Below are 27914 nucleotides of genomic sequence, written 5' to 3'. Positions count from 1 at the left end.
GTATGGGGTTGAGGATAGTCCGGGGTTAAGGATAGTATGGGGTTAAGGAAATGCAGTGTGAAAAGCACAACTCTTCATATCATCTGCCCCATTTGTTTGGCTGGTGTCATCATATCGGGTGATCGTGTGACCCTTCCATTCGAGGAAAAAAAACCCTAAATTACCGGAAGACCGAGTCTAATTTACCCGACAGTTTGTATAACTTTAGCTTTAAATATTCACAAAACATCGGGTAAATTGGGCCTGAACATTCGTATATTTTACTTAAATTTACACAAAGCGCTGGGTAAACTGTAATATGGCACAAGCCCTTTTTGTATCATCTCTGTCCCTACCTCCCCCAGCATCTTGTTGCACCCCTCCCCCCCTGACAAAACAAACTCCCAGTTAACACCGCCTTCTAATATCCGCGGTACAAGAGGAAGCCACTGAAGGTACTGTACTTCCGAGAATCGCTGTAAATTCCGTAAGTTGTCGAAGGGCCGAGTCGTAAATAAATCCGATCCCCCCGTTCTAGGTGTAAGATTACGCTCTGGCTCTCCATAACGTTGCGAGTGCTGGCGTCCGAATAGATCGCAGTCATCACCTCGTCGTTCTTGATCAGCGATACGCCAAGATTGCGTCCATCAAATGACCTCAAGCTGTGTGCAGATTAGGAATGAAAGGAAGTAAGCTTCGAATAGTGTTTTACTTTTGATGTCATGGAATTATATTTCTTGAAATATTAGTGATGACGTCGCTTTCCCCGCACAAAGGCCGTAAGCGCGGACTGCGCGTCACTTTCCCGCGCATTACATAAAGGCCGTTAGCTCGCACTGTTCACTAAAACGGATTTTCTGCGGGAAGACGACATGCAGTGCGCGCTATCGGCCTTTGTGCGGTAAGGCGAAACGTCCCCATGTGTTTCCAAGAAACTCGGATATCAGGGAGTTTTTTGCTTTGAATCATACGGAGTGTTCAGAATATAGTTAATGTATTGTCAAATGCCTCATGACAAAGATCAACCAAGAAGTCTTTGTCGAAAATTTGTGAATCAAAACAGCAGTTTCGTCCTTGACTCTGGACATACAACATAATGTTTTTGCCCGCTCTAAAGACTAAGCTATCACACCTTACTTTTTAATTGTTGTTTTTATCTTCATGATTATAGCATACTTAAAAATAATGATGATGATGGTGATGATGATAATAGTAATGAACATTTACCCATGCATCATAATAATGTATGATTAATGTATAATCAATATATCATACTATGTAAATTATACCAACGTCCCTGATGATTTCTAGCATTGTGTTATAAATATTGGATATCTACAATGCTTGTAAGCAGATTTTATTTTATATCGTATAATGATCTTTGGAATTTTTTTAAATTAAAGAACCATGTGGAGGGGGAATGATGATAATGATAATAATTGATAATAGACATCTTTATTCAAGATTCTTTTATAGCGCCATCTATCTAGAAATAATTTATTCCGAGGCACACTTTTACCCCGGCTGCGATTTTTTTTTCTCCGTCAGTACTTGTTAATCCGACGCGAGAGGGCTGCATTTGAGACTTTGAATCAAACCAAAAAATCTTGGACTAAATTTTTAATTCAACAAAGAATTCTTGAAAAAAAAATCGTTCTTCGCGAGACTCGAATCTGCGTCCTTGAACTATATTGCAGGTTTGATTTACAAATTGAGCGACGTACATCAATCGATCTTAATCGATGCGTCGAAAATCCTTATGTTTCGGGTTTCCATAAATATTCACGAGGCGTATAGTCTGAATGAATAAACCCTATTATACCGTCATTGCCATGGACTTATTCATGAAAAATTATAGCTACGTTATACTGCCCTCTCACGTCAGTTACACAAGTACTGACGGGGAAAATTATCGCACCCCGACTTTAGCTCATACATGGTTTTGTAAATTTTTGACCGGAATTTAAAGGAAAATGAAACCTTTGGAACAAGATATCTTGTGTGAAAACAGAAAAATCAAAGAAACCTATAAAGTTTGATAAAAATCGGACAAATAATAGGAAAGTTATGAGCATTTGAATATTGCGATCACTTATGCTATGGAGATCCTCAAATTGGCAATGCGACAAAGAATTTGTGATATCACTTGTGAACAACTCTCTACATTACTTTAATACATATTTCACTTAAATTGCCTCTTTTATCACATTTATCAGTAGATCATGTGTTGTTTCTATAGGAGGGCATGGAATACAGATTTTTAAAGAATACACCATGGATAAAGCGTTTGTATTACCACAAGAAAAAACAGAAAGAGACATTTTGAGGGTATTTTTATAGTCCATCAAAGGGAAAGTTGTTCACATGTGACATCACACATCCTTGTCGCATTGCAAATGGGAGGATGTCCATAGCATTATAGTGATTGCAATATTACAATGCTCATAATTTTGTCATTATTTTCCGATTTTTCTCAAATTTCCTTTATTATTCTTTGATTTTTCTGTTTCGACACAAGCCTACTTATTCAAAAGTTTTTATTCCCCTTTAAGGACTGGTCACACCGCCCGAGCGTTGTTGGAGCGGAGAAAAAATCATCACCGCTCGCTACTGTTCACCATTTTCGATTTCGATTGTTGTTTTTTTTGTGGCTTTCGATTTTTGTTTTCGATTTTCCCCCAATTTTGTGAGCGAAATTCGACCCTCTCTCCCTACCGCTCCAACAACGCTCGGGCGGTGCGACCAGGCCTTAAAACATAAAAATCTTACTTGAACGTAATGAAATAGAATCCAGTGATCTCACAGGCAAACGTGTGATTGTCGATAAGATAATCCCGTCCTTTGTTGACGTAGACATGGTCAAAGGTCACGTACTGTGGTGACGTTGACCCCAAGAGTGACGACATACTTGCAACTGAAAAGGCCGACTTCCTCCTACCTTTAAGTGGGAAAGGAAATGTTTGAGGTCACCAGTCATCTACCGAAAAGTAGGTACGTTATGAGAACAGTTTACGTGTATTTTTCATAAGATTGATTTTTAACTGATACTTGATACTAATTTGATGAATCGATGAATGAATGAGAAAATAAAGAAATGAATGGATGAATAAATAAATTTTATTTATAAAAAATAACAAATGGAGGAGCGAGTGAATGAGTCAACAAATCAATCAATCAATTCATTTATTTATTTAATTTATTTATTCATTCATTTATCTATTTATTTATGCATTGATTAGTTAATTAATAGATGAATGAATAAACAAATAAATAGATGCATACATGAATAAGTAAAACAACCCTGGTGAGAACTTACGAGAAGTGGGAATCCCGAGTAGATCTTCGGTTAGGATCTCGATTTCCTCCGACGTCGTCATGCCCTCATCGCTGATGTCGGAATAAACCGTGTTGCTGCTCGAATTGAACGACGATGAGTCATTGAATGTAGACAATACCGAAGCAATCTCTTGCGCCACCATGCGTTCGATCGTGGATAACGTCTGGGAATAGGGGAAATACATCGGGTTTTTTAACATTGGTTAAAGCAACAACAGGCTCTTTTGAAGTCACCGGAAAAACTTAATAGATACATGTACCCCAAAAGTTCAAGTGCGCACGAAGTTCCAAAATACGCAGTTCTTGTATAGCACATAATTCCCACAAGTCATTATGACATAATATCCCTGTGCGCTCCCTATTTAGCCCCCATTCCACAGAACGGAGACCATTGAAAGACCACTGAAATTTGTGAAGTCTTACAGCGGTCTTTAAGATCACTGAAATTTGTCATCTCTGTGGAATGGCTCAGAAAGATCCCTCAAAGAACTCTGAAAGACTGATGGATATTTCTTCTATTACTGGTCTTAGACTAGTCCTACAGAGATATTTCAGTGGTCTTTCAGAGACCTTTTGTACAAGTGATTTTTCAGAATTCTTTCCATGGACTTTGTGTGGTCTTTCAGTGATCTCCGCAAAAAAATCTTGAGAGACTGTCGAAAGATCATTGAAAGACTATTAAGACATTTGAAAGTTCATCGTAAGACCGTTGAAAGACTGCTGAAAGACCACTGAAAGACCATTTTCCGGGAAGACCGTTGTAAGACTGTTTTGAACCGTTTCAAAAAGTTTTGGAGCCCATGAAGACCGCGAAGACCACTGAAAGATTGGTCAGGACTCGTGTAAGACCTCAAAGACCGTTGTAGGTTCATTGAGAGACGAGACCTCTGAAAGATCAACCAGAATTCACGGTCTTTCAAAGGTCTTTCAGCAGTCTTGATCTCTGTGGAATGGGGGTTGGATATTATATATTAAATGCAGCACAATGTGGATGAATTTCTTGACGAAGGAAATTACGCCATGGCTGGGATTCAAACCCACGACCCTCTGTTTCAAAGTCAGAAGATTAATCCACACTCCACCGCTTCCCTTGCATGAGCGTGTTGTTTCTTTCTTGTGGGTTCCATGCAATGGAAAGACTAATACTAGGTAATAAGTAGGTTTACAAGACCTTGCAAACGATAATGAAAACTAATTCATACAGAATCAACAAAAAATAGCCACAAATTACTAGTAAGTAGAGTGCATATTAATGAGTAAGATAGTCTCTTGATCTACAGCTCTTTTCCCGGCCCACGCATGCCAAACTATGTTGGCAATTGTAAGCTTGATTGTTTCTAATTATTGCCATCAAAGTTGGATTCCGTTTATGATAAATCATAATCCTGTGCTAACAACTCATTGCGATCAAGATATTCTATCAAATTAACCGATTTTGCTTTTAGCAAGAAAATAAATTAATTTCTCGTCATTCTCGAGGGCATGACAAAAGTATGACAGGGTTTAAATAATTTTTTGATGGAAAGAATGGTAAAAAAATAATAATGAATAATTAGTATCAAAATTCAGTATCACAATTTTAAATCAATATTGACCTTCAATCGTTTGAATCCTCAAAATTTGTTTTGCGATTTATTTCAGTGATATACGCATCCGTTCATGATTACAAAAGTGTTGATATTTTTTCGTAGGTTAAAGCTCGTGTTATGTTTTTTTTTTCGCTATAGTAATACAAAATGTCCTTTGCATAATGGTCCTAACATAGACCATCAAACAGTGCTTGATATGTCAAACTCGATCTTCACGCGCACGTTAATTTTTTTTTATTGGCATACAATGTACGTTTTATCAGATTGAAGTAATACATGTATATGTTAAAGTCTTGGTCTACATCGCCAAAAATTTCACCTTGCAGTTCACGCTCGTATGATTCCTCCTTTATTAAATTGTGCTAAAAACAGACCAGCTTTTAGGTTGGAATACCAAATACTTCACCTCGTGTTTCGCGCTGGCATCAACGGTTCAGTTAGATACTCCTCCTATTCATGGTTACAACCCGTGCTTAGAATTTCACGTTTTCATGTCAGAATATAAAAACATTTCCTCATGAGTCACTTCAAACAGTCCTTAACAGGCCCCTTTTGAAGTTAGTGTATTAACATTTTTTCAGCTAATGCTTCACGCTCGCGTTAACTTGGTGAAAAATTGCTCAGAAGGTTCAATTTTCAGGTCTGTATACATACTTGCATCATTTTTTTTTATCTTTTAGAGATGCCTTGTCATGTTTTTAAGAATAAAGTTATGATATACTTAAGATTTCAGTGTTTAGATATAGCTTGATAGCGGCCAATCAGGGAAATGTGTATTTCCCGGCACTCGCATTGAAACTAGAAATAGTCAATTTTTTTATAATTCAGACCCCCCCCTAAAAAAAATCATGCCTACGGGTCTGCTGCACTCTTCAGATCAATTAAAGATTCAAAACTCCATCAACTCCCTAAACCCTTTAATCCTTCGCGTGTCCTCCTTGATCATTTTATTATTCATGATTGCGAGTCATCATAGGCCACCTACCGGCAAACAACGAGAGACGTGGACGTGCTGCCTTCCTGCACAACTCCAGTCGTTATCCATCAGGTAGTGTCGTCCAAGGTTGCGTTTATGCGACCTCGACCCAGAATCATGATTTGAATCACAATTTGAATCATGATTCAAAACAGCAGCATGAATCACGATCCGACAGAATCAGCGTTTATACGACCATCTTTCTAACGCTGTTTCTCCCTGAATTCGGGCCGATCCAGTGCGCATCACAGTGCGCAGTTTGACCCAGGAAGTATAGGTCAACATTTTCGCACGTGTTTCTAACTTCACGTCGGCTGCTAGATTTTTGCTGCCGCCGGAGCTAACGAGCAAACGTTTGTGCAAGTGCAACGCTTACTCGGCTTCCGAAAAATAAATCTTTTACTTCCAGAATTCCGTGTATTGTACCTCATATTGTTTTTGATCGGGAACCAGAAGGGGTCATTATCCTCCCTCCCACCTCCCGATCGATTTTTCTTGTCTATGATGGTCCTGTACTGGGCACGAATTCTGTTAATTTTGTCTCGATAGGCGGTGCCACATCTCCGTTGAAATCCCTCCCTCGCAAGCGCCGCTGAAAGGGATCGTCTTATTTCTGTGAATCCCGGTAAAGGATGCTTGTGCTTCAGGCTGAGCCCAAAGCACAAGCAGAGCCCTGAGTTAATTCATCGTCGATCAGTCCAATTTGTGCCTTTGGAACTTGAAGAAATGATTGATGAAAACAATGAAATATACAAATGACGCTACAGTACAACCCCGGGGGTACAATACACAGAATGATAATTCCTAAATGCTGGCAATACTGCTACACGAAAATTAACCTGCACGAAACACAGCGCGCGCCTTTGAGTCGAACCCGGAAGAAGCACGACACAATGACGTCATAGAATCATGATTCAAATCACGATATCGTTTATACGACCTTTTTCGTTCGTGATTCTACAGAAACGTCTTTCCAAACGCCCCTTTTTTCGTGTTTCATGTTTGTGATTCTAATCATGATTATATTCAATTTCGACTAAACGCAATCGTGATTCTGCAGAATCGTGATTTGAATCATGATTCTAATCATGATTCTAGGGTAAAAAAGTGTCGAATAAACGCACCCCAAGATGGCACTCCGGGAACATCATCTGGCTCCTAATCACCAACATTTTTCTAAGCTTTTTCTGTTCACAGTCTTCACAACGCTGTCCCTTTCCATAATTGCCAGTCAGAGTCCTTTTATGTGCATATGCTACGATGAAGGGAGCACGGTAGACTGCAGCAGATTGTTTCTGACCAAAGTACCGGAACTTGAGACCTTTGAGGTATATACCTACACGCTAGCCAGGAATCGAATCAGAACACTGCACAGTTATACTTTCGTGAATTTCACCAAATTGTCGAGTTTGAGCCTGGCGTCTAATCAGATAAGTACGATCGAGCTTGATGCGTTCGCAGGGCTAAGTCAGCTGAGACATCTAAATCTGAACTGGAATCGCATTACTGACGTATCCCCCATTCGAAATCTTCCAAATTTGGTGGAAGTGCTCCTTCTCTCTAATATTGTTCAAGCTATCAATGAACGTGATTTCCAAGGAGTTTGCATCGTTTGTCCGAAAGGAGTCGGCTTTTACTTGTCTGGAAATAACCTCCGAAACTTGTCAAGTTTAACCGCTAAAGTGTCTTCAATAACCGCAGAAGATGTTGGTCTCACAACATTTGACCTCCATCAAATGACGCATGCGCATTTAGTTTCTTTTGTATGCTTGAATGATAATTACATCTGCGTCATCCCCGATTTGACGAACATGACATCTTTGGTGGAACTTCTGCTCGAAAATAACCTGATCCACACCATCATAGCCCCGAATTCTTGGAAAATTATGCCATTTGCTTTTAAAAAGTCGGATGTAAAATTTCTTCGAGGAACGACTCTCTCATTGAGAGGAAATGGGATTGGCATATTAGACGATGTTTCCCAGATGCCTTTCCTGACCGATCTCGACTTAAGTGATAACAAAATTTCAAGCATTAGTAGTTCTTCAACCATGCATTCGTTGAGGGCTCTCATCTTAGACCGATGCCAAATTCATGGTGCGGTAATGCTCAACACTTACATGATGCCATCGCTAGCGGTTCTCAGTTTGGCTGGAAACAATATAAGATTTTTATCGATATCAGAACCTTCAGATACATCGATTATGAACAAGAGTTTGCACGGGACACTATGTCCCTTGATATATTTGGATGTGAGCCACAACAAACTAAGTGAATTATCTATCGTGCTGACTCGGCTTCCAGAGCTCAGAACTTTGGAAGCCAATCATAACCTTGCGAGTGATTTAAGTTGGTTGGACGATCGAAGCAATCTGCGGAGTGTCTATTTAAAAGGAAATAGTGTTAAGGTCCTGCAGGGTTTCAGAAACTGTTCCACCCTTGCTTTTGTAGACCTTTCATTCAATACAATTCAATCTGTTGACCCTAATGTGTTTAGCGAGTCAAGGGCATTGCGGGTTCTCATCTTAGACCACAATGCCTTGCTGCAATTTCCAATTTTGGGATCGAAGTTCACTCTACAAGTTCTCAGCCTCAGAGGAAACCGAATAAAACAAGTTTTTCTGGGACTCGAAAAATTTCCTCAACTCGACCGACTAGACCTTTCGCAAAACTTCATCACCGATGTTCACCTGCTGGAAGATATAAGCGTAAGAGAGCTCTTCATTAGTCACAACAGAATTCAAAGAATCGAACATATTTCTCTTCATCGATTTCATACGTTAGGATTTGTGGATCTGAGCGAAAATCTCTTAAACGATATTGATAAGAGATATTTGCAAAATCTGTCGTGTCTCCAAGAGCTCAATATCACCGGCAATCTCTTGACGATTCTTGGTCTGTACCTTCGTGATTTCCCGAACATTCGAAGCAAAGCAGGGTCTATCTACGCCGCTCGAAACCAAATAAAAGCCATTCCTGACTCATTCTGCAATACTCTGTACACTGCTGACCTGTCTGGTAACCTTATCAGGCAGCTTACACACCAACACTTCACACATGAAAATGAGAGCTGTAATATTAATCAAATAGACGTCTCTTGCAACCGTATTGAATTCATTTCGATTACTATTTTAAGAATTTGTAATTCCTTGCAGATCATTAATTTAAGTTTGAATCCTTTGATAGTGCAAGCAGATGCAACACCACTCCTGAATGTCTTTAACATAGATCTATCGAGTATTAATTTCCATGGTATCTCATCGCTTATCTTGGAATCATTGAAGAGCGTTCCTGGCGTTATTCGGATAAACAACAGTTCAGCTTTTGGTAACAACACTCTTTTAGCTCCGAATACGTCTCTCATATTTCCCATGTTAAAATTTTCCTTGGAGATGCATCGAAACTTCCTCCAGGTTTTCCCAAAGTTGGATGCCATGTCGTTAAAGAGTCTTGACCTCAGTCACAATGAAATCAGGTCCATGTCCCATGAGGAGCTTCGCTTCCTTCCATCTCTGATTACTCTAAATATGGGTCACAACCGACTTACCAGACTCGATTCCTTCACCTTCGAACCTTGTGCCTTCCTCCTCGAGATCCAGCTCCAGCACAACCGCATTCAGTTCATCGATGCTTTCACCTTTCATGGGCTAAGTAACGTTCGTATTTCCCTGCAGAACAACGCGTTGGTGTCTGTCCAACCTTCCAGCTTACCCATCTTTTCCCGCATCTTGCATCTTGAAGGTAACCCTTGGATATGTGACTGTGCTATCAGGTATCTGTCTCACTGGCTCCGGTCATCACTGACAAGTGGTCCTCGGTGCCACGAGCCGATCCACCTAGCACGACGCAACATAACCATGCTTTCCGATGATGACATTTGTCCCCTTACATCTATCAGAAATGGTTCCGTTGATTCGAATGGAAAAGTGAGCAGTGCAGCAGTTGTAGTCCCTGATATGGCGTTTGCTGTCGTTTTTGTAGGTATCGCGGTATTAACTGCGAGTTAGAAGGTGGTTTTAGAAACACTTATATATTTTTTCTTGATGGTTCAACACGTTATTATAACAAGTCTTCATGAAACCGGACTCAGAATTATATTTTACTGAGCTTAGCCTACGGGAGAACAGTTGCCACTTCCGTGGCCCGTATAACACAAAGCTTAGCAATGATCGCAGAACATGTTTGACGATTGATTGCATTGACTATAATGAATATTTAATCGGAAAAAATCAAGCGTACTATTAATCGCTAACCTGTGAGCAACGGGACCCTGGGTTGTTTTACAAAACAATCCATGCCAAGACATGTCCTAGGGATCCGCAACAGTGATGGTGTCATTGTTCGTTGTCAAACTTATACGCCACAGCAAACTTATACGCCGTAGCATAAGGCAATACAACTTTATGTAACATTTATGTTTCAATATCGAAGTATGTTTGAATTGAATGTAGATTATGCAGACAGCAACAAGGTTACAACCTTCAGCGCCCCCTAAAGGGGCACTTGGATTTGAAAACGGTGAGGGCGTGCGACCCAAATATCTGAAAACATACCCATAGGAACTGAAGATGCAATGAAGTGAGTAGCCTACGCATTAGATGGATGGATTGTAAATTAACCTGAAACGGGGATCTCCGAAAACTGACGCCTAAAAATGGGGGAGGGGGCTCAGGAACGGGGGAGAACGGGGGCTGGTCAATTAAAAAAGGATAAAAATGATAATTATGCTTAGTAACTGCTGGCAATGCTGACAAGGGCGGCACAAGTTCATACGTCAGTGGCCCTCCCCGACGGGGGGGGGGGGAGCATTCAGCCTCCCATTTGCCAATGTTTGCTTGCGGACAAGCTTGGAAGGCGCGTTCTACAACACGAATTAGAAAGTTCTGCGCTGCAACCGCAGCGCAGAACGCTTTCGGGAACATAGAGCATGTATTGTTAGATACCCTTCATGCCAATGAGGTCTTTGTCGAGGGTTGGCGAATCGAAACAGCAGTTTCGTCCTGGAATCTGGTCTAGCCTTACAAAATAGTTTCAATTTTTCGTCAGCACGTAGGACGAAACCGCTGCTCCGATCCAGCAATTTTCGACAAAGACTTCTAAGCTTTCTTTATGATTTGACATGTAATTCCAAATGATGCATTTGCTGTGTTCTATGATTCCTCCAGCGTCCTGGTACAAAAACTTATTAACATTTTGAGGCTAGATGCCTTTAATAATATAAATATGATAACTTGCACTACCAGTACCAATATTAGTTTCATATATTCTTCCACTCGAGATGTCAGTCAATTTTAAACTGAGAAATTTTAAACTGACATCTGATCATACAGAGATTTGTTAATTTTCTTTCCCAGGCCCAATACTCAAATTAAATTAAACCGACCAATAATAATTGTTCTTCTTCTTTATGTTGGAAACGTAGATATCATGGTTGTTCTAATTATGCAAAGATTAACGTTACAGTCCAACCTGACATAAGCACTAATGGAAAGAGTTTGAAATGAAATGTCAACGGTAAATACAAGTGAGATTTTAGGTCAGAATGAATAGATCTTTCATCTCCTTGAGGTGTCGATTAACTTGGAACTGAGAAATATGGCATCTGAATACTTAGAGTGTTTTTTTTAATTCTCTTCCAAGTCTACATACTGTTCTGATAATTAAATGAAACCGTTACTAATGATATTTGTATTTATTTATGTTGGGAGATGAGATTACCGTTACGATCAATCCTGGCATGGACACTAATGGAAAAGATTTTGTAATGAAATGTCAATGGTAAACACATGTGACAAACTAGATGTATTATTTTCCTTCCGCGATTTGTTGACGTGGTTATAAGAGGGGGGTGGAGAATTTTAATCAAAAATAAAGTGATAAATGCATGTCATGTTTCCTAAAATGGGTAGATGGCTGATAATCGACAACGAAAAATACCCATCGTTGTCGGCTTAGAATACTTTTTTTAATTTGTTTTTATAATTTTCATAAATAATCAATTACAAGAAATCACAATATTTACATAATTAGACATGATCGTAAACAAACAAACCAAAATAAAACAACAACTTTGATAAAGAAAAAAAATAAAGAAATAAAAAGGTGACAAGTAACATTATTTTAATTTGTTCTTGATTATGTTTCTTGGCTTAGAATACTTAAAGGTGTTGTGGCTCAGTGGATGACTCTACGGACTTTGAACCACAAGATACGGGAATTAAATCCTAAGACTTACGTCCTTCGGTAAGGCACTTATTTACGTTTGCCGATCTCTTCCCAGGTGTAGCAAAATAAATCCTTGAATGCTCTATCACACGATCATGGTAGCCGTGCTAATGTTGGGTAAATAGCATGCAGTTAATAGAGATAATGTATTTTAATATCGCGTATTTATTGTCATTATTATAATTATACTCCCCAAACCTAATACACAATGTGGCTTCGTTCAGGCAAGCATTAACCGTCTAAACCCCAAGATTTCTTTTTCATTCTTTCGAAAAAAAAATGGTTTGATTTAAGCCTTACAATGCAGCATGGTGAGAATTTTCAATGAATTTTCTTACACTTCCTTTTCACCCTTTAGTATATTTTTTTTTCAACGAATATGTGAAATGGATCGCTATCTAGTAGGCGGAAATATTCACGTACTTGATTTTTGAAAAAAAAAATCGATATTTTATCAAATATGTAAACGTGTCAATATGTGGCTTCATAAATACATCAACATATTCCATGAGATCCTCTTGCCTTTATTTTTTCATACGTAGCAATTTTATTGTTTTTTTTCTCAACGAAAACACGCGGAGTCAACAAATTTCGATATTTTGTCATTATCTCTGCGATACATTTAGAAATTTAATCGTGCTCTTTGACAACATGGATGAAGAACATTGTTTGAAAAATCAACATGAATTCTAGACCGAAATCTATAAAATATTTTCGATTGTCTTACGGAAGTGCATAAAGCCAGGCTGACAATTGCACGACTTTTGGCCACGATTTTGTCGTGGCAAGTCGTGGAATTTTGGGGGCACGAACTGGGAGGCTCCCGCACTGTTTGCGACTTAATCACGCATAGTTCACGACAAGTTCACGACGAGTTCACGAATAGTTCACGAATGCGTGCCCGTCAGTGTCCACATTGACACGAACTTGCACGACGAGTTCACGCATAGTTTACGCACTTCCCGCATTGGCACGACGAGTTTGCGCAATTCGGACGGTGTCGTGCTGAACTATTCGTGACAGTCGTGGCATGGCGCGCACTGCCACACACTGGCACGCATCGTCCCGACGAATTCATGACGAGTTCACGAACAGTTTGCGCATAGTTCATGACCCGGTCGCTAAATTTTGTCGTGACCAAAATTTTGAACATTTCAAAATTCTCGTCCCGACATGGCACGCAGTCACGACGTGTCACGACGTGTTTACGCACACTTCACACCAGTTCACGACTAGTTTGCGCACTGGCACAACTTGAGTCGTGCCAATGCGTGACACAAAACCGTGCAAGTGTCAAGCCAGGCTGACACTTGCACGACTTTTGGCCACGATTGTGTCGTGGCAAGTCGTGCCATTTTGGGGGCACGAACTGGGAGGCTCCTGCACTGTTTTACGACTTGTTCACGCATAGTTCACGACAAGTTCACGACAAGTTCACGATGAGTTCACGAATGCGTGCCCGTCAGTGTCCACATTGACACGAACTGGCACGACGAGTTCACGCATAGTTTGCGCATAGTTTACGCACTTCCCCCATTGGCACCGGCGACGAGTTTGCGCAATTCGGACGGTGTCGTGCTGAACTATTCGTGAACACGACGTGAGCTGTTCGTAATCCATTCGTGACAGTCGTGGCATGGCGCGCACTGCCACGCACTGGCACGCATCCTCGATCCCGCATCGTCCCGACGAGTTCACGAACAGTTTGCGCATAGTTCACGACCCGGTGGCTAAATTTTGTCGTGACCAAAATTTTGAACATTTCAAAATTCTCGTCCCGACATGGCACGCAGCCACGACATGTCACGACGTGTTTACGCACACTTCACGTCAGCTCACGACTAGTTTGCGCACTGGCACGACTTAAGTTTGCCAATGCGTGACTCAAAATCGTGCAAGTGTCATGCCAGGCTCGGGCTGGCTTTGTATTTCTCGACTACCATAAATCACAGATGGAATTGGATTCACCGGGATCCGTGGATTTCAGTCCCACTTTAAATGCTAAATACCCCTATTTTTAATGTCTTTTCGTCAGGGGCAGTTCAACAGGTGAAGTTGTGACCCTCCCCCCAAAAAAAATCGCTCAAGTGAGACAAAGATTCACAGTTGAGAGTTCTCAAAATGTATAATATTCCGCACTTATATAGCGATTAACACATCGGAACGACGTCTCGAAGCGCTTTACAGATATATTATTACCCCGGTCATCGGTGCATGCCCGCATATAATGTATGCACTTTCTCCACTCCCTGGGAAGCATTCCAGCAAGAGTTCTAAGACTCAATTGCTAGGCATATAGGCTTTCGCATCCTATCGGGTACCCAGCATTTAGCACCTGGGTCGAGAGTGGCAAAGTATGGATTAACGCCTTGCCAAAGGACGGTAGGTCATGGTGGGATTCGAACACACGACCCTCCGATTACAAGGCGAGAGTCAGAACCGCTACACCACGGCGCTTCCACAAAATAATATTGTCAAGTGTTGCTCATGAAACTGGGGAATTTTCTCACTCGTTCCGGAGACAGAGACAACTCCACTCAAGTTGTCTCCTTATTGTGAAACGAGATCACATGTCTCTCAGTTCTATACGTGTGGGTAAATCGTTCTAAAACACCATTTTTGAACAGTTTGGATTAATTTCTTGGTTCGGTCGCTACAGCTCGCTCGCTAACAAAACTGAAAGCAAAAAAAAAACAAATCATCGCATTAATTGGACGTGGTATTAGTGGCATCAATTATATTGATAGATAGACTCCCCTCCCTGTACGTCCCACAATATATCATTTTTCCCTTGTAATGAAATGACCAATATCACAAATTTCCTTAACTCTTGGAGCTCATCCCCCCGAGAAAAAAAATTGTTTCGAGGTTCGAGTAATAGTCACATCTTTTGGACGGTGACGTTAAAGGTCGGCACCAGACGTGAATAATCATACCAGTGATGCATAGCTGTAAAAAGTCATTAACACATACACGTCCACTCTCAGCCTCACACACACACACACACACACCCACACACCAACTTACCTCGTTGGTTATTGTGGTACTATTGTTTACGGACTGTGTAGGAAGATCACGTGGGCTCCTGCGTCTCCTCTTCTGTCTGATGACGTCATCACGACCAGTCGCCTTCCGTGGAATAGTAATATCCACTTTAGATTGAAGTATCTGCAATAACGCGAATTGTTCATCTTATTCATGTTATCAAAATATTCAAACTAATGTGTCTTATTCAAGAAAAAATTAAATATAATATCAGTCTCATTCAAGAACCTATAAAAATATTTACATTATTCTTAATGTAATCAACCGTTTGTATTAAGGGATTCTTTAACCGAAAATCATTCATTTTTCAGAGTTTGGGTTCATCTTGAGATAGATTGAAAAAATAAAATAACACAAGAATTTGGTTCCAAACTAATCATCGATTTTTTTTCTTTTGTTTTATTTCATCTATTTATGTTATTTATTCATTATGTATCTATTCATTTATTTAACATTTGATTTACTGTAGCACCATTTTTCATGCTTGAACAGTGACATTAACTAAATTCAAAATACAAACATACTCAGGGTTCATAACACACCTACCAAGTTTATAGACCGTGCTTGATCTTATTAATGGTCAAGTTCAAATTTCAATTAAGAATCAGTCAATAAACTATCACTACGTTTTTGTTAGCAACATCGGAATGTTATAACGATACGATGTCCGAAGTACCAAGGAACCCAGAAAGTGACATGACATGTTCTCGTAAATCCAGTCAGTCGGCAAGCCCTGAAAAAGTAGCTTCTTTTATCCAAGTGATATTCATGACTATAGGGTTTTTGCATTATTAATGAGCTTGGTGCGAACCAAAACACCTCTTTTTATTCTGCCATTGCTGCTCTAAATATTAATCAAATTTCATGTTTTTGGTATCTTTGTAAAGAAGAAGAATCATTCTTTCAGGTCATGTGTTTGGAATTTTTAAAAAAATGTTGTAATATAGGGAAAACCTTTGATATAAAACATGAAACAAAATGATTTTTTTCATGCAACAAATGTTGTTGTTTTCACACTTGATTTCTGTTTGAGCACAAATGATTTTTAGATCATAATAAAGCTGAAGATCTACGCTTTAATATGATATAATTTGTATAAGAAGATGTATCTTAGATGGGTCAGCAGCCAGCTTTTCATAGGCCAAGTACATTTAGCAGCTCAAAAACAAGAATACTGCACTCTGATTGGTCACAGAGACCACACACCCACGCAAATTCCAATGTTCCCCACACTGGGCCTCTGCAAGGTCACACTCACCATGTGGTAATCTCTTCAAATAACCCGCGCCTGTTGTTGTGAAAACATTATTCAGCCAATCAGAACTCTGGATTTTATGTTACTCAGAAATTTTAGAAATCTCGTCTTGCATCTTGATGGAAAAGCTGGCTGCTGACCCATCTAAAAGATGCCACATACCAAGAGTGACATTGTAAGAAAGTATAGAGTTTGAGCTTTCTGATGATATAAATAATGTTGGTGCCTAAAACACAAAATGTTGCACAATTTGCAAGTGAAAACAGAGGAAGAAAATTCTGTTTGATGCATCTTTTCTGGTAAAAAATTCACTTATTTATCAAAATATTTTATTCAAAAGAAATTACCAATATGAAAGAGTAACATTTACTCTTCCCAATGGTACAAAAATAATCAATTTTACTCCAGGAAAAAGTGGTTAAATTCTTTGAGAAAAAAGTCTCACAATTCACGAGATTTTGCAGGGACATGAATTCAGCCCCGAGAGGACTTGGATAAATCTTGCCGATTTGCTCATTAACACAGGGGCTTGCCGACTGACTGAATCGTGCCCATGACTTACAAACTCGTTCTTTCTACTTTCGTACGAGCTCCTTTGACTAATTAACTCGTTTCCGCGAAATACCAACTTGTTACCTCGATTCGTTTCCTTCTTAATACCATGTTCCTCGAATTACTAACTAGTTCCATCGAATCACCCTCTCGTTCCCTCGACTTACTAACCCATTCCCCCGACATATGAATCGTTCCCGCGATTTACCAACTTGTTACCTCGTCTTACTTACTCGTTCCATCGACCCACTAACTTGTTCCCTCGACTTACGTATTGTTCCCTTTACTCTCCAACTCGTTCTCTCTACTTATTTACTAATTCCCACGACTCATTAACTTGTTCCTTCGGCACACTTAATCGTTTTCTAGACTTACTAAATCATTACCTCGACTTAATACCTGTTCCTTCGACTTATTTCGCTCGACCTGTAACTCATTCTCTTGACTTGCTAACTTATTATCTCGACTTACTCACTAGTTTCTTCGAATCACTTACTCATTCCCTCGAATCACTTATTTCCTTCGACTTACCAACTCATTCCCTCGACCCACTAACCCATTCCCCTGACATTTGGATTTAAAGACTCATTATATAGACTTACCTGTTCATTTGACTTATAACTCGTTCCTTCGACGCAAGAACTGATTCTTTTGACTTTCTAAATTATTATATCGACTTACTAATTCCTTTGAATAACTACGTCGTTTCCATGACTCATTATTACTCGTTCCATCAAATTACAACTCGTTCTCCCGACTCACTAACTCGTTTTCTTATGGCTACTAACCTGTTTCCGAGACTCACCATTTCGTTTCGAATCACTCGTTCCCTCGTCTTACCAACTTTTTACTTCGACTTACTAGTCCCCGCGATTTACTTACTCGTTCTCTCGACTCACTAAACTCGATCGTTTCCTCCACTCACTAACTCGTTCCTCGACTTACTAACTTGTTCTCTATAAAATTCACTACTATAGTATCTTGTTTCCTAGACTAACAAACTTGTTCCTTAGACCATGTAGACTCGCTAACTTGTTACCGCGACTCACTAACTCCTTTCCTTGACTTACTTATACTCGCCCGGGGGGGGGGTCAAAATATTACTGTACACACACGTGACCAAAAAAAACGCGTTTGAAGGGGTGAGTTTTTTTCAGTTTTGGACGCAGGCCGCGCGTGTATTCGTTAAGGGTAGAAAATACACCTTCTTTAAGGGGTATTTTGAAAGACTGGTCAATCGCAGAAAACTGGTCAATGGTCAATCGCAGGGTCAAACGTATTTAGGGTATGTTTTTTCAAAGCTTTTTTTTAATACTAGCCAAACGTGTTTAGGGATGTTTTTTCCCCAAGCTTTTTCGCCGGGGTCACATTCTGGTGACAACTTGTTTAGGGGCCAAATTGTGAAATACACTGTAAAGCCCGCAAATAGCTTGTTTAGGGGGTTACTTTGCACACAGAGAATAACTCGTTTAGGGGGTTTTGGAAATAATTTGGCCACGTGTGTGTAAAGCAATAAATTTGACCCCCCCCCCGGACTAACCCGTACCTATATTTACTTAAGTCGTTCCCTCGACCTCAATCACTTGGTTTACAACGAGGAGAACGAGTGAAGAAGTAGTCTGAAGGGACGGATTGCGAAGGAAAAGCCCCTTATGTCATGTCACTTTAAGTTTAATTTCAAAGAATGGCAAGTGGTTTTGTTTGCTGTTAATGATGTCAATTACCTGAACTTTCTCAGCCAGTTTTGAATTTTCTTCTGTGATTTGGAGGAGGGCTCTACCAAGTACTTCCGGGTCAAACGTTTCACCTGCGTCAATCACCGTCGATGGTGCCGGGCGCAAACCTGCAAGCTCCGCCTCCCTGTTGCCAAGGTATTCGTTGAGCTTCGACAACCTGATTTCGGCGTTCGCGTCGGCGTCAAAGGCTTCGGGCTTCTCCGCGTAAAGTGAGCCGAAGAAACGCTCGAAATTTCTTAGCATTCGGCGAAGCTCGGCATTCTCCGACTCTATATCGGAAACACTCGGGGTCCTCTCTGAAATTTGCTTCAATGCACTTTAGAAGAAGAGAAAATAAAATCGATTTGATAAAGGGAGTAGATTAAGGTTCAAGATTAAATAATTTCACATCCACCACTCGGGGAGCGGGTAGGGCAGATTTTCCTGCGTTTCTGGGCTCCTGTGATGCCCGTACGCCTATGCTTTAGAAAAATCAAGGCGGGCATGGAAAATGGGAATTTAATTTGTTTCTTAAAATATGACGTTATCTGACGAAACCGTCTCCAAAACCGATAAATTTTATTGTGATTAAAGGGTAAAGACTTACTTCAAGTCTGTTTGCAACACAGAAATTAGAAATTACTTTAGAAATTACTTTCTTATTACCCTAATCATGTTGTCTCACACAACAATAACCTTTGAATGCAATATTTCGTTAACAATTAAGTCCAACCAAAATGTCTGATTTAAAAAAAAATAAGATGATGAGAATCGAAATTATCAACCAACACAGCCCATCGATATCATGCATAAAGTTTTATGAAAAACTACCTGTCAAAATAGGCTTACCTTTACGCTTAGTGTAGTTCAGCTACTTTTCGAAATCAATGTATCACAATAATTCACAATCCTGATTGAATCATTAAAGAGGAATCGATATAGAGGACACAAATGTGTTTTTCCCCTGTATAATTTGATTTGTTTTAATATTTCATGGATTGGATGAAAATACCACTTCCAAATTTGAAACAGTCGGATACGCTGCAATGTGCACGTAAACGAATATTGATTACCGTATCATATTTTCCTGAATTAAATCTTAATGTCTTCTTACACAAGATAGACGAGACACAAATGGGAAATTAGGTAGACTGCCTATCAAGATATGAACAGCACTCCACGGTGTCATGCTTTTAGCTTTCTTGTTAAAATTAGAAATATTATCTCATTTATCACACATTACTGTCCGATCTCAGCACGTACTGCATGAATACCATCTAATTTCGATCAATAAAAAACAAGCCCCCTACTATTTATGGTTTGCCCCTACTACCCCAGTGCCCTTATTTAAGTGACCTTCCCTAACCAATTGAACTCTTCTGACTTTGCAAACGCCAATTCAGGCACGTCCTCAATATTTCATTACCGCCGCTTAGGTGTCCTCTGTCACCTTTTATTTATTTACTTCTCTTTTTTTTGTTGTAAAAATCATTTTGCTTGACGCTTCGTTGAGCTTTATGTTCAAGTCATGACGGCTTAGTAAACGATTGTGTTCGAAAGAATTTGCTGTTCTCCCTTTTAAAGCATTCTCCCTATGATAATATAGATATATCTACCCAGGGTAGCCACTTCAGTTCCGAAAACTCTTCTCCCAGCGGGTCCTGCGATTATGATTACCCCGGCTTTAGCTGAGCTGCCTAGGTGCTCAAGCATTCAAGGAATTTCCTCCTACCGGGTATCCATTCATATCACCTGGGTTGAGTGCAGCACAATGTGGATGAGTTTCTTGCTGAAGGAAATTACACCATGGCTTATCAGTTCTCGTCATCTCTATACCACCCTCTTCCATTGCAGAAAGAGTTCTAATCGACTCTAAAAATCATTCGCAACTTGATTTTCAACCAATCAACAGTGCGCATTTGGGACTTGCGATTGGTTTTTTGACTTGCGTTTAAACGCAACTCTTTCTGCAACGGACCCTCGGTCATCTCTACCACCCCTTCCATATTTTTGTTCTTTTTTTGTTAGTGATACACATAAGATTCTTCGATGATTTTGTATCTATCACCTCTCTTTTTTGTGGCCATCATTAATATAAAATGATCAACAGCAGACTGCTGCTTCCCTCAATAAAATTGTTATAAACATTTCCTTTTCATCAACAAAATATTCGACATTCATTACTTTAGGGAAGTGCATAGATTCGTTTTACGATTATCTTAAACATTTCCATTTTGTGCATTTACACATGTATATCAAAATATTCCCAATGTTATGTTATGAAATTTATGAAAAGATGAAATCAGATCATTTCATATGTATTATGAGTGTTCCATGTCTTGTAATATTTTTTTTTAATTTCTCATGAATATCAAACTGATAATTTGGATACCATTTGAAAATAATTTATATTTCTTTATCATCATTTTAGTAAGAATTATACACCATTTAAGCAAGAAAAATAAAGTCACGTCCACCACAGCTAAAATCTGAAAAATTGGTCAAAGTAATAAATTTGTTGGTTAATATAATTATGTTTGACCATTACAAATATCAACCAAACGTCTGGTATATATTCTTACCAATAAATTCACCAACATAATGTTTGTGTTTTTTAAGAGTGTTAAGAGTGCATGTTTAAAGAGTGTGATAAGCAATATAGTTATCAATTTGAAACTTTACTCCATATCCTATTAATATATTACGACCGTAACGGAATAGAAGACTAATTATTGATAACAACAGCTAATAATTTCTTACAAGGCTTTTTTTCCCGTATCAGCTAAAGGATCCTAAAATTTACGGAATACTACAATCATATTTATCTTACCGTGCAGGGTTTTTGGGGGTAGAATCATAATAATGATTATGATAATACTATTATAGTATTCAACATCTTTATGGTGTATTGCTGTTGCTACGGCTATCCTGGATGTTGTTTCATGAAGTTCGTAAAGTCACGCACAACTTTACGAACGACTGGAACATGTTTTTACACATAAGTCAGCTACATAGGGATACATCATATAGCACAAGAAAGGGTCACCGGTCGTTCGTAAAGTCATTCGTAACTTACGAACAGCTTTATGAAACGGGCCCCGATCAGGCTCTCGTGGATTCAAAGAATGCATTCCTACCATGTCCTCATGTTTAGTCCAACTACACCTGGGTGGAGAGTGGCAAAAGTATTATGTTCCCGCCGACGAAATTCGATTTTTTTTTCTCTCTCTCTCTGAACAAATATCGTATCTTGAAGATCAGTCTTCGACAGGAATTACTGGATTATGTTGATTTTTATAAAACCCTTCAAACCATACGAATGTGGTTCTTCATAGTTTTTAAACTTTTGTAGTGTTTCTTTCCCTTATGCATTCACTTCTCATAGAGAGGTTGTGTTAAAGGACAAGTCCACCCCAATAGAAATTTGATTTGAATAAAAAGAGAAAAATCCAACAAGCATAACACTGAAAATTCCATCAAAATCGGATGTAAAATAAGTAAGTTATGACATTTTAAAGTGTCTCTTAATTTCACAAAGCAGTTATATATGCACATCCTGGTCGGTATGCAATTGAGGAGACTGATGACGTCATCCACTCACTATTTCTTTTGTATTTTATTATATGAAATATTCTAATTTTCTCCTCAATGTCAAGTGAAACAACGATTAATTCCTCCCTGAACACGTGGAATTAGCATTGTTTAATATTACATGGTTCAGTCAAGTTGGTCCGTATTGTCAAATTTGTAATATAAATATTGTATAATTCAAACAATAAAAAACAAAAGACATAGTGAGTGATGGACATCATCGAATGACTCATTTGCATGCCACTGAGTTGTGCATATCACTGTTTTGTGAAAAATAAGCGAAACTTTAAAATGCCATAACTTTTTATTTTACATCCGATTTTGATGAAACTTTCAGTGTTATGCTTATTTTTCTCTTTTTATTCAAATCAAATGGATGGACTTGTCCTTTAACATTGTATTCAAAGGATACCGAGTGTTACCGCTGCGTAAGGCCACGTTATTTTTTTTCATTAGTTTATCGTCATTTCGAATATGCCATTATCAAATTATCTGTTTTTCTAATCTGCAAATATATTTATGGTCATTGCAATTATAATTTCATACATTGTTTTTATGTGTAAGGGTTTGGGGTATATATGTCACATATATCCGTATTTCAACGATCTTAGTAATATTATTGAAATGGAAAAAAATATATTTGTTTTGTTTTTATAATCTCCCCCTTTGATTCACCCGATCCATTTTAATTCTAGGATTATGTATACTCACACATTTAAATTCTGAATCTGTGAATCCAGACTATCGATCCTGCGATCGATATCAGAGAGTGTGTGATCGAGTGAGGACGTCGTCTGCTCCGTGCTGCTGTCTGTAATATCATTGGAGATACTTGATAGGGGTCGTAACTTCTGCGCTTCCACGATCTTAGGTTTCCCAACCTGATTTGAAAAATCAAAACGAGGTAAGAAGTAAATCAAATTGAATTTTGTATTTCACTAGACGTCCAAATTGATATATCTACCAATTTCGCATGGTCACATTGACTTATAAAATCACACTTTCTTCCAACTTCGACACCAACACCCCTCGTCGTCGTCCTCCTCTTCTTCTTCTTCTTTTTCTTCTCCTTCTTCTTTTTTTTCTTCTTCTTTTTCTTTATTCTCCTTAATCTTTTATTTCTTCCTCTTTTGTTGATGTTGTTTTCTACATTTTTCTTTCTCTCTTCCTCTTCTTAATCGTCCTCTTTCTTTCTTTCTCTCTCTCTCTTTCTTTTTTTCTTTCTTTCTTTCTTTATATTTATTTATATTTGATCTATCTATCTATTCATATATTTATTTATTTATTTCTGTCTTTCTTTCTTTTTTCTTCTTTCTTCGTTCTTTCAAGTATTAATCTTAATATTGCGATCCATGGTTTGTGTGTTTCAGATGTATTGCTCTCAACTCACATTCACAAAGAAATGTTCACAGTTTATTTTCACCTGCCTGTATATGTATTTTTAGTAAGACTGAACCTCACAAGATCGTGGGTCCTGTTTACCACTACCTGTTACAATAATTTTTTAAACCGCATAATTTCACGACGAAGTTCTTTTTATCCAATCAAAATGCAATCGTAATTATTGCAAGCTGCCATTATTTCAAGGTCAACGAAAGTTCGCGATACAACAAGCTTCATAAAACGGAAGCCCGATGTAGACAGCATTCCACTGTATTCATATCGGATGTTGATGATAATATATATTCACACACACCTGTTTTTTTTCTAATGTATCCGAAAAATGCCCCCCAAAGCGGGATAAAGGCCAGACAAATTTGACAGATATAAGATAAAGTTATGATTACGATTATGCATTCAGATATTGATAAGAAAGCTTCTTTTTATTCTATTCTGCATGAGCCTACGTGCCGATTTGACTGAAATTTAATCTGATAAGTTTCATACCCCCGCCCCCCCCCACACACAAACATACACAGTGACCACTGTTTTTTTTTTTAGGGCGAGGGTCGTATATCGTCAAGAAAATGTACCTAATGAATACACAAGTAAGAAACAAATTTTGACAGATTTTTGATATGAAAAGGATGTCAAACGCGGAAAAATAAACCATGAATTATTCGGAATGGTCTTCTACTTATTCATATGGAATGGAAATCGTCAAGAAAACTGGCAATAAGATGGCTTGTTATGATGACAGGCAATTATAGCTATTTCAAGGTCAGCCACTGTGACTGATTAACCGAGACGTAATAGTTTCTTAGGTAATTGTTTACTAGTTTGGCGCGTACCAGCAAAACGCTGTACTGCCGAGTTCCTACGGGAGTCACCATAAACAGAAGCAGACACAGACACACAAATACAAAAAATAACGAAATAATAAAATGTTAAATAACGAAATTTTATACGATTATATTTAGTCATCTTAATAGTGAGCTAATCATTGTTTATGCTTTTCATGTATCGTTTTAAGTTGTTTTCTTTAATTAGGACCCCGAGGAAGAACAGTGATATTTTGTTAATATCACTAAAATTGGCTATCTTCCAATATATATATTTTTCAGGAATTTTATCATATGTTTGTTCATGTATATAGGCGGATCCAGGGGGGGCGTCGAGGCCCCCCCCCCCCTATTGGCGGAGCAAAAATGAAAAAAGGGGAAGGAAATAAAGAAAAGAATGGGAAAGAAAGGAGGAAAAGAAAGAAAAAAAATAAGAGGAGGGAGACGACTGAATAAAATAATATAGGAAGATACCAAATTACCCATCCTTTTTCAAGATTTACAAAACATGAAAGGAGTGTCCCATTTTAGATCTGAAATCTCATTTATTTTTCCGATCGCGCTTCGCGCTCGCATAAATTGTTTGGTTTTATACCTATACCGTTAATGATTACAAAATGTGCTTAGAAATGTGAATTTTTTTAGGTCGGAATGTCAAAAAAAAAAATTCAGTTCGCGCTTCGAGCTCACATCATTTAATAGTTGAAATATGTATTGTCTTAATGGCTAACTGCAAAACGTCCTTGTATTAAAAATGTCAACAACAAAAATTGCTCGCTCGCTTTGCTCGCTTGCAACTTCTTATTAATTTTATGCGATATGCCGTATCGAACCCCCCTCTAACTGTTTGGCTCATTACGCCACTGCGACAACCCCTTCAAAGAAACAAACAAAAATCAACTTTGAGCGGCCATCGGGGAGAATATGGGTGAAAAAAATATCGGGTCCACCTTATTGGCGGGAGCTGGATCCGCCCCTGCATGTATGTTTATTTATGGCAATAAAGACAAACAAACATGCAAACACGACACGGATAATAAATAATATATAAGTTTTCGTTGATATTTTTCACTGCATCGGCCAACACAACCCCAAACCTCACTCAAGGACCTCACCCCCAGCACCACCTTATACCCTCTCTAAATATTATGTTAGGCTCAGTCATTTTTAGAGTTACAATATTAAACTTCATAGGCCCGTATTCTGAAGTCGGGTTTAACTTAATAAACTCAGGTTTAAAGTTGTGGTTAAGTATAGGAAGCCAAAAGTATCAATTTTTACCAAGTTGTATGTTTCTAATGTTTACTGTGCTCTTTCCTGATTCATCGATGGTGAAGACAATCATCTATTTATACTTCCTGGACAATTGTGAATGATTTGAGAGCCAAATGAGCTGAGGTATGATATCTCTACTGTTAGTGATTAAATGTAACAATTGGCTAACCATACTTAAACCACAACTTTAAACCTGAGTTTAAGTTAAACCTGCTACCAGAATACGGGCCATAGTGTTTAGTTCATGTAATCACAAAGGAAAATGTTTATTTTAGATTTTGAATATACATTTCCGTTCGACAAAATACTACCTGTACAACAGACAATCAAATGCAAAATACAAAAACAAATCAATTCAGATTTGTTAATTTTCCGTTATCCAAAATGCTACAATATACATGTACAAACTACAAACAATTAACGAACCCTATTCTGTTTTCTGATTAACGAACCTTCGGATTAATCTTCGGCTTAACGAACCCTTTTTCGTTTTCGCATTAACGGACATCGAGGTACAGGACATTTACGTGTTTCCGAACCTTCGGATCGAAGAACATTCGAAATGACGAACCTTCGGAATTACGGACTGTAACCCACCATTATTTTCTCTAATTTGTTTTTCTACTTTTATTAAAATCAAGTTATTGTCAGGATAAGCAGCATCCACTCATAACTTTCATCCACAGTTTCCAATATGCGTCAATGCGAAACCTATAAACATTTCTACTCTAGACTTACTGTACGACTCTAAAATCATACTGTATGCCCTCTACGACAGAGATTTGTACACAACGTCATTCCATGGTGCAAAAAAAGGGGGGGGGAGAATGAACAGAGGGTAATGGACTTTTTGGAAATATTTTCATGCTCGGGTTATTCTCGGGAATATTCCCTCGTGGTTTCATCACGAACATGATGTTCAAACAAGGGTAAACTTAAAAAAACATGTTCATGCCAGGGTTTCATGGATTTTTTTCGTAGGGTATTTCGTCACCCAGAACCTCAGCGAGGTCTCGCCCATGTTGTCTGCTTACTTTCCCTTCCTGTTTTGTTACTCTTTCAGATTTACTTCAAATTCGCTTCTTATTTTCCTTCAACTTTAGAAATAAAATCATATTGTTATTAGTATTTTTTAATCTATTATTTTCCTTTGTTTAAAGCCTGCATGAGTAATGAAAATTTTGCAAAAATTATGAATGTGTTGGTTTGTTTGTTAGTTCTTAATTCTGCTATCAAAATAATACAATATATAACATGAAATTGTTTATATATAAAATATATACAAAGAAAATTTCTATATTATATAGAAAAAGCTTTATGACGTAGAATAAATTTTAATTTGGAAATTTATTCTAATATTTTTCGAAAGACACATTGTGATGCAGTGCAGATCTATGATAACACGTAAAAATCTAAAGTGAGTTTTCCGTGCCAATTGTAATCTGTAGTGAATTGGAGTATCAGATCTAGATACATGTGAGAATGTTTGTAATTGCTTGTTTTCAATTGGTGTTAACGGATAGTTTGGCAGCTTTTAAAACACTATGATACCAAATGTATTTCATACATACATGTATTTTTTAAGGAAGTGAGATTTTCGTGAGAAAAAAAAAAGAAATAACAGAGGACCTAGAATTGAGCCTTTAGGGACACCACAATGAACTAGAGGTGAATGAGAGACAATTGAATGTCGCAGATTTTCCTTGCTTTCTAAAATGATAAATGAAAATGTAAACACAAAAATAGTGAGGCCGTATGGAAATAAAAAAAAAAAATGAAAGTGAATCCCCAAAATTGAAAATAAAAGCAAAAAAATAAAAAAAAGGTACTGTAACACATTAATGCTGTTAGAGTAAAATAAAAACATTTTTAGAAATAGCAAATAATTGAGAAATTAGCAAACTTTATATATGGCACAGAATCATAATATGCATCTTACCAGTGGCGTCAAACAGACTAGAGGAAGCAGGAATAAGACTTGGATAATAGTGGAACACATCTTGCAGAAGTAAGTATGCACTCAAAGTTTGATAGTCCTTGTTAGCTCGGGTTCACAGACTCTTCTAAACCGAATATCCTTAAAACTTCCATTCGGTCGAGCAGCGATGACGATGCGAGAGCGACAGACGTCTTGCGTGCAAGCCTCGACAAGCC

The 27914-nt window shown here is 38.3% G+C and overlaps 1 protein-coding gene across 1 annotated transcript; it reads right to left on the bottom strand.

Annotated features, from left to right (window-relative positions):
• Positions 1-186: 186 nt before the first annotated feature.
• Positions 187-27914, bottom strand: LOC121430403. Its single transcript, XM_041627689.1, has 7 exons — positions 27700-27914; positions 22975-23144; positions 18682-19009; positions 15133-15273; positions 3296-3479; positions 2749-2917; positions 187-641 (listed from the first exon to the last, which is right to left on the bottom strand). The coding sequence occupies exons 1-7, from the start codon at positions 27757-27759 to the stop codon at positions 401-403; spliced, it is 1293 nt and encodes a 430-aa protein (XP_041483623.1). The 5' UTR covers positions 27760-27914; the 3' UTR covers positions 187-400.

This window comes from Lytechinus variegatus, chromosome 16, assembly GCF_018143015.1.
Source record: "Lytechinus variegatus isolate NC3 chromosome 16, Lvar_3.0, whole genome shotgun sequence".
In the NCBI taxonomy this organism is placed as follows: Eukaryota; Metazoa; Echinodermata; class Echinoidea; order Temnopleuroida; family Toxopneustidae; genus Lytechinus; species Lytechinus variegatus.
This window is presented reverse-complemented; position numbering and strand designations above follow the sequence as displayed.

What these genes read in the sequence shown, in the direction of transcription:
- LOC121430403 (XM_041627689.1), bottom strand. Translation starts at nt 27,759, where the DNA reads ATGTGTTCCACTATTATCCAAGTCTTATTCCTGCTTCCTCTAGTCTGT. An exon ending in TAGTCTGTTTGACGCCACTG is followed by an intron (nt 23,145 to 27,699) that starts GTAAGATGCATA and finishes TTTTCAAATCAG; the next exon opens with GTTGGGAAACCTAAGATCGT. An exon ending in AACTGGCTGAGAAAGTTCAG is followed by an intron (nt 15,274 to 18,681) that starts GTAATTGACATC and finishes GCGTTATTGCAG; the next exon opens with ATACTTCAATCTAAAGTGGA.